At 42.2% G+C, this 12,587-nt stretch overlaps 1 protein-coding gene across 1 annotated transcript; it reads left to right on the top strand.

Annotated features, from left to right (window-relative positions):
* Window positions 1-5,838: 5,838 nt before the first annotated feature.
* On the top strand, window positions 5,839-11,080 carry si:dkey-86e18.1 (uncharacterized protein LOC557342 homolog). The gene is made up of 5 exons (XM_010872012.5): window positions 5,839-6,037; window positions 6,808-6,848; window positions 6,945-7,019; window positions 8,372-8,561; window positions 9,378-11,080. The coding sequence occupies exons 1-5, from the start codon at window positions 5,971-5,973 to the stop codon at window positions 9,899-9,901; spliced, it is 897 nt and encodes a 298-aa protein (XP_010870314.1). The 5' UTR covers window positions 5,839-5,970; the 3' UTR covers window positions 9,902-11,080.
* Window positions 11,081-12,587: the final 1,507 nt, after the last annotated feature.

Genomic DNA, 12,587 nt, shown 5'->3' with positions numbered 1-12,587 from the left:
TCCGCTAACAGCAGGACATCATGCCAGCAACACTAACCCTGAGCCTGACCATGAGCACCCAACACATAGCAAGCCAGAGGAGTCATCCAGTCAGTCAGCCAGCTCCTGAAGGGCCATGTAGAGACTTAGGGGCCAGGGATAAGCAGGGGATGACTGCCCAACACTGTGCAAATACCACCCAGAGAGACAGGGCTGGGGTTGGACTGCTGCTTTCAACCACCAATACACCTGGCAGCCATGGATGGAAGGGCGGATGCTGTGAGGTCATTATTGTTGGATAAGTCAATGGGAGGGGCCTAATACATGGATGGCTCCACTCCACCCATCTCCACTACTTAGAGGCTAACGGTCATGACAGAGCAGCTGTCGTTTTATCAACCTCGGAGAACATTAATGACTGGACTACACTGCTGCACGCTGCTTGCAGCAGCCACCGGGGTATTCCAGTGGTGTTGGTGGGATGGGGAGCAGGCAGGGAGAGCTGGACTACAGGGCAGAAATAATGTAGGGACGACCCTACTGCTGGAGGCAGAGGCTGGGGAACACCGGGACTGAGAACATTGCCATTCTGCTGAAGAAAAGCTGCTTCTCATCAAATAGAGGAGCAAATGTTTCAAACAGAGGGTGGCCAGGCCCGTAGCCAGGGTGTGAGCTGTAGTGAGGTCCAACCTTTTTTGAAAGTTTAAACTAATTTACTGCACACTTCAAAAACTATACGATGTGATTTGAGGAATATTAACATGAAGCTTAAATTACCTAAGCCATTATCACTTAAATATAGGAACCTGTAATTCACATTAGCTTAGCTGCTGCTATACACACGCAGCCTGTGTTCTCCCTGTCTGTTCCCCCTACCCCAGCCTCTCTGAAACAGTCTGTTCTCCCTGTCTGTTCCCCCTACCCCAGCCTCTCTGAAACAGTCTGTTCCCCCTACCCCAGCCTCTGCAACATTCTGTGTTCTCCCCGTTTGTTCCTCTTGCTTCAGCCACTCTGCAACAGTCTGTGTACTCACTGTCTGATATTATTTTTCAGCCTCTCTGTGACTGTCTTTGTTGTACCTGTCTATCACACCTGTCCTGCTATACTCTCTTGTTAATGAACTTCTTTTAACATAGAAGTTCAGCTTGATTTGTATGGGTCTTTTAGACATTGGTTGTTTGGTTTCCTCTCAGATTTCCTTCCATAAATTACCAACATTAGCCTTATAGTTCACATTTATTCATGTATGAATAATTTGTCTATGTTGATTCTAATATTGATATTGTACACTGCTCAAAACAATTAAGGGAACACGTAATCATCACAATATAACAATAAGTCAATTAAACGTCAGGGATATCAATCTGTCCAGTTAGGAAGCATAAGTGATTGTGAATCAATGACTCCTGTTTTGGTGCAAATTACATTGACAACAGGTGCACTGGAGAGGCAACAGCAAGACAACCCCAAAAAGGGGAATGGTTTTGCAGGTGGTGGCCACAGACAATTGCTCTTTCCTTATCCTCCCTGACTGATTCTTCTCTAGTTTTGCAGTTTGCTAGTGTCCTTGTCACTACTGGTTGCATGAGGCGGTACCTGTAGCCCATTCAGGTTGCACAGGTAGTCCAGCTCATCCAGGATGGCACATCCATACCAAAATGTCAGAAACAGATTCCATGAGGGTGGGAATGGAGGCCCAACGTCCTCTAGTGGGACCTGTGCTCCATGCAGCTCGATTGGCATTCTCCGGAGAACACCAGAATTGACAGGTCCACCATTGGTGCCCCGTTCTCTTCACAGATTAGAGCAAGTTCACACTGAGAACGTGACAGACGTGAAAGAGTCAGGAGACGTCGTTATGCTGCCTGCAACATCATCCAACATGACCGGTTTGGAGGTGGGTCAGTGATGGTCTGGGGAGTCATGTCCTTGGAGGGTCGCACAGACCTCCACATGCTAGCCAATGGTACCCTGACTGCTATTAGGTACCAGGATGAAATTCCCAGACCCATCGTCAGACCTTATGCTGGTGCAGTGAGCTCTGGGTTCCTTCTGGTGCAGGACAATGCCTGGCCTCATGTGGACAGAGTTTGTATGCAGTTCCTGGATGATGAAGGCATTGATGCCATTGACCAGCCCTCAGATTCCCCAGACCTGAATCCAATTGAGAAACTTTGGGACGTTATGTATCGGTGTGTTCAACGCCGCCAAGTAGCGTCACAGACTGTCCAGGGCGTCACTGACACTGATATCTGGGAGGAGATCCCCAGAGGTGTGACATTTATTAACTTCTGCCATATTTTGTAGTTATAACCATAGATAAAAGAACAGAGTTTCCAAGTTTGCAATCTATTTTACAAGCATGCAAAATACACATAAAAAACTAATAAAAAACGTATGTCGCTGTTTAAACTTCATAGAACGTAGCTTGTCGAAACTGTAAAGCTAGCAACAATAAGTTAGACTGCTAGCCCAGTGCTGCCCTCATTTCATGTTCAAAATAAAAGTCCACAGCTGGTTTTTAAGACTGCATAACGACATTATATCAGTAGGCTATCATGCATTTAGGCATGAAGTAAAATACTTGCATGTGAAAATGATAAGGACACAGAATAGCCTTGCATAAAATATATGTCTGAGCTGCACAATTAAGTGATTTAGGTCAAGATCTTCCTTTAAATATTACAGTCTGACTTGTGCTATATTTAATTGCTGTGTTCTGTCCATCGCATTTATGATGGCTGTATGTGGCCTGGAACTTCTGTAGTGATTGCATAACATTTCTTTTTAGTTATTCAGTACTTTAAGAAGTTCTCATTTTACAGCAACAACCCAGGGGGAAAAACAAAGACCCATTAAGCAACGCTGTTTGAGTATTTGGCACCACAAAAAGTGTGTAGAACTACACCATAATACATATATTTTTTCTTACATGTGAAACATCTGCACAATTAAAGAACAGTTACGCACATGGATTACGCATATGAGTCAGTTTTACTTTGCATGCATTAAGAGAAAATAACATTTTACAGGAAAACTATTTCCGGTTTCCCCTTATTTCCTGTTGTTCACACTATGCTTTTTATATTGGCACTCCTCTCGGAAAGTTAGAGGAGCGTCATGCTGACAACATTAGAGATTCCGTAGCAACAATAAGATTTCCGTTTTTTGGATTTTGACTCAAAATAAAAGTCAGCGGCAAAACGCAATTTTAATAATATTAAATTAATCTATTTTGACAATTTTCTTAGTGTATATTGTAAAAATGTATTGTAAGAAATGTTCAGGAGAGTGGATAGAGCAATTATATGCAAAGAAATCAAGGGGCACTGTGTATTTGCAATTGTTGCTGGCATTTTTATCCACCCATCCTATTGGCCACAATGTAACTCAATGGATATGAAATACATATGAATGAATAAACTGCATGGAGAGTAAACTAAGGTTTTGGGTGAAAACGGGCCAATTTGGCCAATCCTTTATGTTTCACTGCATGTGTTATTTGTGCTGATTAGGTCAAAGGCTGCGGGGCAGGGGAATATTATGTCTTTGGACTGGGGTAACCAACTAACTAAAGGTCAGTTGATGTTCCTGGAGCAACATTAATTATTATTTTTTAGGAACAATACCAATAGGGTGGTATCAGATTGTGTAAATATTGATGGTTATCAGTCTAATAAAAAAAAAAAATTGGGGGGGGGGGGGACCCGCAGACCCCTGGCTGATTTGGTCCACCCCAATGTTGACTCCATGGCTACGGCCTTGGTGTAGACTTTTAAAGAATGGTTTTCACCCCAAAGCAATCAACGTTTCTCATCTTGTTTCTTGTCTTTTAAATAAAAATGTCAATGCTAAATTAAGAAAAAAGTATACAGTAAAAGTCAAATGTCATTTGAAAAAAAACAATGAGGACGGCTGTCCATGGCAAACTTGGTTGATGCATGTATCATCTGTGCAGAGGACCAAGTGGTGTAGGCGTTGCCAGTGAATGAATGACAGCTGTTTGAAGACACATCTTTGTCACTTTGTGACATCTGCTGATGTTAACAGTTATCTGTGTTATTCCATTCACCAGTCAGTGGTCATAATGTTATGGCTGATTGATGTGTCATTACAGAAACAGAATAATTATCTCTCGCCTGAATCAATCAATCAAATGTATTTATTAAGCCCTTTTTACAACAGCAGTTGTCACAAAGTGCTTTTACAGAAACAACCGGCCTTAAACCCCAAGGAGCAAACAACAGTAGTGATGAATATCAGTGGCTAGGAAAAATTCCCTAAGAAGACTGAATTTTAGGAAGACACCTAGAGAGGACCCTGGCTCAGAGGGGTGACCAGTCCTCTTCTGGCTGTGCCGGGTGAGATATTAAGAGTCCAATTAGAATAATTAATAAATGCATGTGGGCTAAATCCAGAGTCTATTTAAATTTAGACTAGGTCAGAAGTATGACCAGATGGACAAGCACAGGGACAGAAACGAGCCCCCCAAACCAGGTACTCCGCAGGTGTGGAACAGGACCTCATGTCCACCTAAAGTTTAAAACGGGAGGAGACTGGGAATATTCAGAAAATGCATTCCTCATATCAACAACAATTTATAGTGGAGAAGGAGAACTTAGTGGGGAAGGAGAATTGACCTAATCCCCCAGCACAATAGTATAGCAGCGTAAGACCTTGGAACTGAGACAGGGGGTTCCGGCGACACTGTGGCCCTACCCGGGGGAGGCCCCAGACAGGGCCCAACAGGCAGGAAATCAATCCACCCACATTGCCAGGCATCAACCAAAGGGACACCCACAAACTGCAACCACCCTGAATGAGGGCCAAGTATGGCCAGCAGAGTACAGCACAAGTGCACAACAGAGAGACAACAACAAGCCAGTGACTCTTCCCCCGAAAGGCATTGGAGGGAGGGCATCCCAGTGGCGACAAGAGCCCACCTGGCAAGACAGCAAGGGTGGACAGTATCAAGCCTTCTGGTCACCTTCACTCCCCAGGGCCAGGCTACACCTAATCATAAACCGTGCTGTAGAGATTAGTTTTTATAAGACACTTGAAAGTTTGCACTGAGTTTGCATTTCTAACCTTAATTGGCAGATCATTCCACAGTAGTGGAGCTCTATGAGAAAAGGCCCTGCTGTTTGTTTAGAAATTCTTGGTACAATTAAAAGGCCTGCATCTTGCGATCGTAGGTTACGAGTAGGTATGTATGGCTGGATCATTTCAGCAAGGTAAGTAGCCTTTTTTGCCAATACGTTCAGCACACTGGGATTAATTGTAGTCAGTGAGACTAATATGAGAGGGCTTTTAGTTCTATATTTCTTTTGCAAAAATAACATTAAATCAAACAAATTAGTAAAATTGGCCTTTAACCATTTAAACTGTATTTAAGGTAAAGTTTATTATATGTTATTGCTCACATTTCCATTCAGTGTATTTAATTTATTATTTATTAATCCAAATAACCTTAAAAAGAAGGCTACCTAATAAACTGTTATCTGGTTAATAGACTAGCTGCTGTAACCGAGTTGAATCATCTCGTTTTTTTCTCAGAAGAAGACTAGCAAAATAGCTACCTTTCTTCTGAGTCATGAATAGTAAAGAGTGAGTACTGTATTTACATAATAAAAGGTGGAGCATACTACGGTGGTACATTTTGCATATTAAATCAGACGAACGTTTATCTAGCACCTGTAAACATTTATCTAGCAGGCGTTAGATTAACAGGCACATGCGTTAATCTAACAGGCGTAGGTGTTACTTTAGCAGGCGTTGGCTGTGTAGGCGTTTATATAACAGGCGCAAATGTACGCGTTAGTTTAACAGGCGTTGCTATTGAATTCTGACCCCTTTGGTGTTCCATACCCTAGATGTGAGACTAGACTTCGAAGTCCACGATCTGCCTAATGTATCACATGACTTGGGTTGACAATCATGTGACATTTGTTGACCTTAGTGCTGGGAGCATACTGCTGCTAACAGTAACAAATGGCGAGAAACGAGGAAAAACAACTTGGAAAATTGAACAGATTATGGCTTCAAAAAGAAAGAGATGGTAAAAAGCAATACTTCCCTTTAAACAGTTTGATTGTTCAGTTTAGCTAGTCACAGTACCTATGGAAAATCTTGTTTAGTGTTAGCAAGCATGACAGGTAGCTAGATAAACTAGATAATCAAGCTAACTAACCAAATAATAAACGCTAAAGTCTGTTTTTCCTCAGAACACTGTAACGAAACCAGTTGCGTAACTCGATCTGTCAAAGGAACTAAAACGTAATCGAAGAGGTTTTCATATTCACACTACATTGCGAGTATTCCCTCCGCTACCATTTGCGACCATTTGCGACAGACCATTTTATTGTCCTTGGCCAAACCGATATTTTACCCACTGTAGCTGAAACATTTTTGACTGGAAGGTTTCTTTTTATCACAAAATAACTTGCATGGATTGCCTCTTAGTTTAGCGGTGTCCAGGGGAGCTGGGATGTGTGGTATTTGTTCGGACGGCTTGAAATATGCTTTAATTTCCCAAGACAAGCCAAGTTGTTTTGCAGTGCCTCTAGGGGGCAATCTTCCCAATGCCCTTGGGCAGTTGGAGGACAGCATGCCAGGTTGAACAGGTGTCCTGTATTCACTGAAGATCTCATGGCACTTATTATAAGAGAATATGTGGTAACATTGGAGTCCTGGCTACATTTTAAATATTCCCATCATACAATCATGGCCCCTTAAACATCCCCTGCTCCCAAAGGGCACATTTATTCACTCACTTCTCCCTGATGTATTGTAAATGTTGTCTAATTTATTCTTTGTCCCCTGAAACAGAGGGCCGTATCAAAGATTTCCATAAACCTAGACCCAGATTGGTGAGTTATATACTAATTGATCCTACTGACAATTTGCATTGTTCATTTGTTTTGAATCAGACTTGTCACACAATCTAACCATTAGATTTTTCACAGTCAACACTGAATTCAGCTTCAGCCATTAAAAAATGGATCCCCACCATCAAGAGTGAAATAGAGTATTACCTGCAGGTAGGATGGTACACATATATACAGTGCATTGTAAAATAATTCTGACCCCTGACTAGTTCTCCCATATCACTGGATTACACATGGTACATTGACATTTAATTCAACATGAAATAATGTATCCTAATAAGGACATACATACCTTAACATTGGCCTCCACCTGTGAACCATTACATTTTCTGTTTAAACCACCTGCTGTTAAGCAAAACGCTACAATCTAATCATGATGAAATACTAGACTGTACTTCAAAATGGATAAAACAAAGTCTATAATACACAGATCAGCCATAACATTATGACCACTGACAGGTGAAGTGAATAACACTGATAATCTCGTTATCATGGAACCTGTAAGTGGGTGGGACATATTAGGCAGCAAGTGAACATTCCATCCTCAAAGTTGATGTGTTAGAAGCAGGAAAAAAGTGCAAGGATCTGAGCGACTTTGACAAGGGCCAAATTGTGATGGCTAGATGACTGGGTCAGAGTATCTCCAAAACTGCAGCCTTTGTGTTCCCGATCTGCAGTGGTCGGTACTATCAAAAGTGGTCCAAGGAACGAGTAGAGGTGAACCGGCCGGGTGCGTGTTCATCGCTTACCTGGAGAACACATGGCACTAGGTTGCACTATGGGAAGAAGGCAAGTGCGATGCTTTGGGCAATGTTCTGCAGTGAAACCTTGGGTCCTGCAATTCATATGAACATTACTTTAACACGTACCACCTACCTGACCATTGTTGACCATGTGCACCCTTTCATGGCAACGGTGTTTCCTCATGGCATTGGTCTCTTTCAGCAGGATAATACGCCCTGCCACAAAGCAAAAATGGTTTGAGGAACACAATAACAAGGTCAAGGTGTTGACTTGGCCTCCTAATTCCCCAGATCTCAATCCAGTCAAGAATCTGTGTGATGTGCTGGACAAACAGGTCCGATCCATGGAGGCCCCACCTTGTAACTTACAGGACTTAAAGGATCTGCTGCTAATGTCTTGATACCAGATACCACAGCACACCTTCAGAGGTCTAGTGGAGTCCATGCCTCGACGGGTCAGGGCTGCTTTGGCGGCAAAAGGGGGACTTACAAAATATTAGGCAGGTGGTCATAATGTTATGGCTGATTGGTGTATATCAGCAGTAGCCCCCTATTCTGAATGAGAGGCTTGCATCTTTATATACAGAAATAAAGTAATATACCAAATAATTATATAAGGAAATTGTTAGTGGGTGCGATTCAATCATGTCCAGGTGCCTCCAGCTGAAACACTCAGTTCCACCAGGGATTGTTAGTCTAGAGGTCTGGCTTGAGTTCCAGTGAGTGGCTGACTGTGTCTCTCTACACACCGCTCCCTCTCAGCAGTCCCAGCTGTCTCACTACCCGGAGAGGAAGATAGCAGAGTTCCAGCTAAGCATCCAGGGGCTGGAGCAAGAGTACCAACGCTTTGTCTGTAAACTGCGAGCACTTGATCCCACCTGTAAACACCAGCCCTGGACACCCAGAGCATACACCAAGAGGAGAGCAGACACACACACCTGTCTGATCACCGGTCAGTAGAGAGTACACACACACACCTGTCTGATCACCGGTCTGTAGAGAGCACACACACACACCTGTCTGATCACCGGTCTGTAGAGAGCACACACACACCTGTCTGATCACCGGTCTGTAGAGAGCACACACACACCTGTCTGATCACCGGTCTGTAGAGAGCACACACACACCTGTCTGATCACCGGTCTGTAGAGAGCACACACACACCTGTCTGATCACCCCTGATATAAATGTATACGGTTTATAACTATGAATACAAAATTAGTTTGTAAGATTACTCTGTCAAAGCTTAAACAATTAAAATGTACACACATTTCCATTATAGTGCTTAAGCTGGTGCTAAAAGCAAGTAAAAGAAAATCTATACTATTCTCTGACTCCAAAAATAAACATTTAGATTGATTTCAACATTATGGGCTGGTTTCACAGACACCGATTAAGCCTAGTCAAGGACAAAAAAATCTAGTTCATTAGAAAACTCCATTGAGCTGGTTTTTTTAGTCATAAAATGGGCTTAATCTGTGTCTGTGAAACCAGCCCCATAACTCTTAACTGTTCCATTATACAACATGTTCCCTGCTACATATTTGGTTAGATGAAAATCATGCCACAGCTTCAGTACTAAAACTGTTGATGTAGTTATAACTTTGTTTTATTACGGGTATGAACTATTACATAATAGGTTTGACCTATTTCTTTGGGATTTTTGGCCTAGAGAAAGGAAATGTATTACTGAAAGAGCAATTCCTGTTTGCATTCTTTCATCAGATGAGTTTCCTGCTAATTACATAACTTTGCCTTTCACCTGCAGCCAAGAAACGACTCAGTCTTCAGTCATGTGATCTGAGCAGCACTGTGGGCGGAAATGAGTGGAACTGTGTCAATGAAAGAACAGGAATTGATGCAACCTCTGCCTCTGACAAGCAGAGAAACCTCCAACAGACAGGGATGCTCCTCCACCCATTTCCAGTTGGCTGGACTAATGCCTATCCAGTAGATTCAGAGTCCACCAGGCCAACCCAGGATCAGGACCAACCCCTGACATTTGATCGTACCCGTCTTGAGGTGGCTGTAGCTGGGTCCCGAGGCCCTGTACAACCAGGGTCCTCTCACACACAGAGCCTGGCCAGGGTGCTTCTCTCTGGCCTACCCAACCTCCACAGTTCTCCTCTTGGACAAGCAATTGCTGCACAGAATCAGTGCAGTACAGGGAGAGAGGGGCTAGACTGTGCCGGGACAGAAGTCATCCATTGCGTGGTTAAGGATGAGGAACGGACAGGGCATGTAGTGGAACTATGCTGCTACTCATCCTCAGATGAGGAAGAGAACACATGAAATGACTCCATCTGCCTGCCTGGGACATCCTCATCTCCATTTCTTGTGACAAATTTCTTAGTGAATTTTTTCAATTCAGAATATAAAACAACTTCAATGTGGCTCAAATGTATAAGAGCCATTCAGACATTTAGTCCATTTTGATGATGGGATGATATATTTTTTTTGTGAAAGTAGAATTACCTGGTACTATATCATGAGTAACTAAATTTGTATCTGTTATTTCTGATTTGTATGAAATAGCATTAGCAAAAGGCTACAGATTATTCAAAGACTGGCACATTTCTCTTTTGCTCAAAGTGCTTGTAAAGGATCAGATTACATGATTACATTTGAAGAAAAATTTGCCTGATTTGATTTACTTATTAATGTGGACGCATCCCCATTTTCTTCTGTGTTAATAATTGTCAACCAGAATTCAGGCAAAAAGAGGGCCCTTAATTATATTGTCAGAAAACTGCAGAACTTTCTCTTGTACACCAAGGACCAAAGGAGAAGTTGCAGATGCGAAAAGCAACACAAAGAGAGCAACTTCCAAAGTGTTTTAAGTGAGAATCAGTTGGAGACCCCTGATTCAGAACATAAAACAAAGAGAGCAGATGACCGGTGGAGATGATGAGGGTGACAATGTGGTGTTCTACATTTCAGGAGAGATTTAGCTGTCAGTCTGGCGTGTCAGTTTCAGTCACCACCGCAGTTCAGCAGCTCTGTGGTGCTGACAACTCGTTTGGAGAAGATGTGCTGACTCAGCAGAGTGGTTGTCTTTCAGTTTGCCTGTTCGGATGCAGCGTTTGACACAGCCCACGGGCCCACCCGGTGGGTACTCTGTCAGTGAGACACTTCTGGGAAACAGAGGCGTGTTATGTAGTAACTAGGAACCCAGAACAGGGTCTTTGGTTAGGCTGACGTGACGGCGGTGAGGTTCCCGGGTTAGTCAACACAGTTACTGGCGATCATGTAACCTGCGCACGCGTCCCGTCGTTCAGCCTGGATTCCCCTGAGAATTAGGACGCAAGGCAATGAAGGGACACGTTGGCTTTCCCCCGAGAAGTATTCACCACAGAAACTGTTCCACATTATGTTGTGTTGCAACATGAAATCGATTGAATGAGGAGTGTTTGCCCCTAATCAACCAGAAGTACAGGCTCAGTGTAAAATGTAAATAAAAACAGAATGCAATGATGTGCAATTTATTTAAACCCTATATTCTAAACCCTATATTCAATAGAAAATGGTACAAAGACGACATGTCAAATTGTTGAAACTGAGAAATGTTATTGTTTCTTGGAAAATATATGCCCACTTTGAATTTGATGCCAGCAACACGTTTCAAAAAAGCTGGGACAGGGGCAACAAAAGATTGGAAAAGAAAAACCTGGTGGAACATCTCACAACTAATTAGGTCATTTGGCAACAGGTCAGTAAAATTATTGGGTATAAAAAGTGCAACCCAGAGAGGATGAGTCTTTCAGAAGTAAAGATGGGGAGGGGTTCACTATTCTGTGAAAGACTGGGCAGGCGAATAGTGCAACAATTTAAGAATAACATTTCCCAATGTAAATTTGCAAAGAGTCTCATCATCTACAGTCAATAATATAATTAAAAGATTCAGAGAATCCGGAGAAATCTCTCTACACAAGGGACAAGGCTGAAAACCAATATTGGATGGCTGTGATCTTCGGGCACTGCATTAAAAACAGGCATGATTCTGTAGTGGATATCACTACATATGCTGCCATCCAGATGATGCAGTTTTTTTTAGGGAAGGCCTTACTTATTTCAGCAAGATAATGCAAAACCACATTCTGCACATATCACAACAGCATAGTTCCATAGTAAAAGTCCGGGTACTAAACCGTCCTGACTGCAGTCCAGACCTTCACTTATGGAAAACATTTGGTGCATTATGAAACGAAAAATATGACATAGGAGACCCAGAACTGTTGAGCAGCTGCAATCCTATTTCAAGCAAGATTGGGTATACATTTCACTTTCAAAACTACTGCAATTGGTCTTCTCACTTCCTAAACTTTTTTGAAGTGTGTTGCTGGCCTCTTTATCCAAAAACAATAACATTCCTCAGTTTGAACATTTGATATGTTGTCTTTGTACTATTTTCAATTAAATATCGGGATGAATGATTTGCACATCATTGCATTCTGTTTTTATTTATGAAAACAGGGTTGTACATGTCAAAGTAAAAACATCTGCACATTTTCTTTTGAATTAATTACAAATATAAAACAGAAAGTATTTAATTGCCTTTGGATTCACCCCCTTTGTTGTAATACACCAGAATGAGATGTGGTTCAACCTGTTGTCAGGAAATTTGTTGGATGGAGTCCATCTGGTTGCAATTAAGGTTTTTCCACATAATTTCATGATCTCAGATGAATACACCTGTCTCTGGAAGACAGGAGGTCCCACAGTTGGTTCGTACAATTCCTAACAAAAACTACATCATGATGACAAACTAACATTAAAAGAAAATTTCCAAATCAGTGAATTTTCCATGGAGCAGAATAAATTCCATTATTGAGAAATAGAGAGAATATGCCATAACTGTTAATCATTCCAGAACCGGGTATCCTCGAAAACTGAGTATCTAGGGGAGTAGGGCACTTGTCAGGGAGGCTATAATAGGCCTATGGCAACTAAAGGAGTTACATTCTTCCACTGCTGAGCA

This window comes from Esox lucius, chromosome 8, assembly GCF_011004845.1.
Source record: "Esox lucius isolate fEsoLuc1 chromosome 8, fEsoLuc1.pri, whole genome shotgun sequence".
NCBI classification, from domain to species: domain Eukaryota; kingdom Metazoa; phylum Chordata; class Actinopteri; order Esociformes; family Esocidae; genus Esox; species Esox lucius.
The sequence above is the reverse complement of the archived record's forward strand: the minus strand, read 5'-3'. Positions and strand labels throughout refer to the sequence as shown.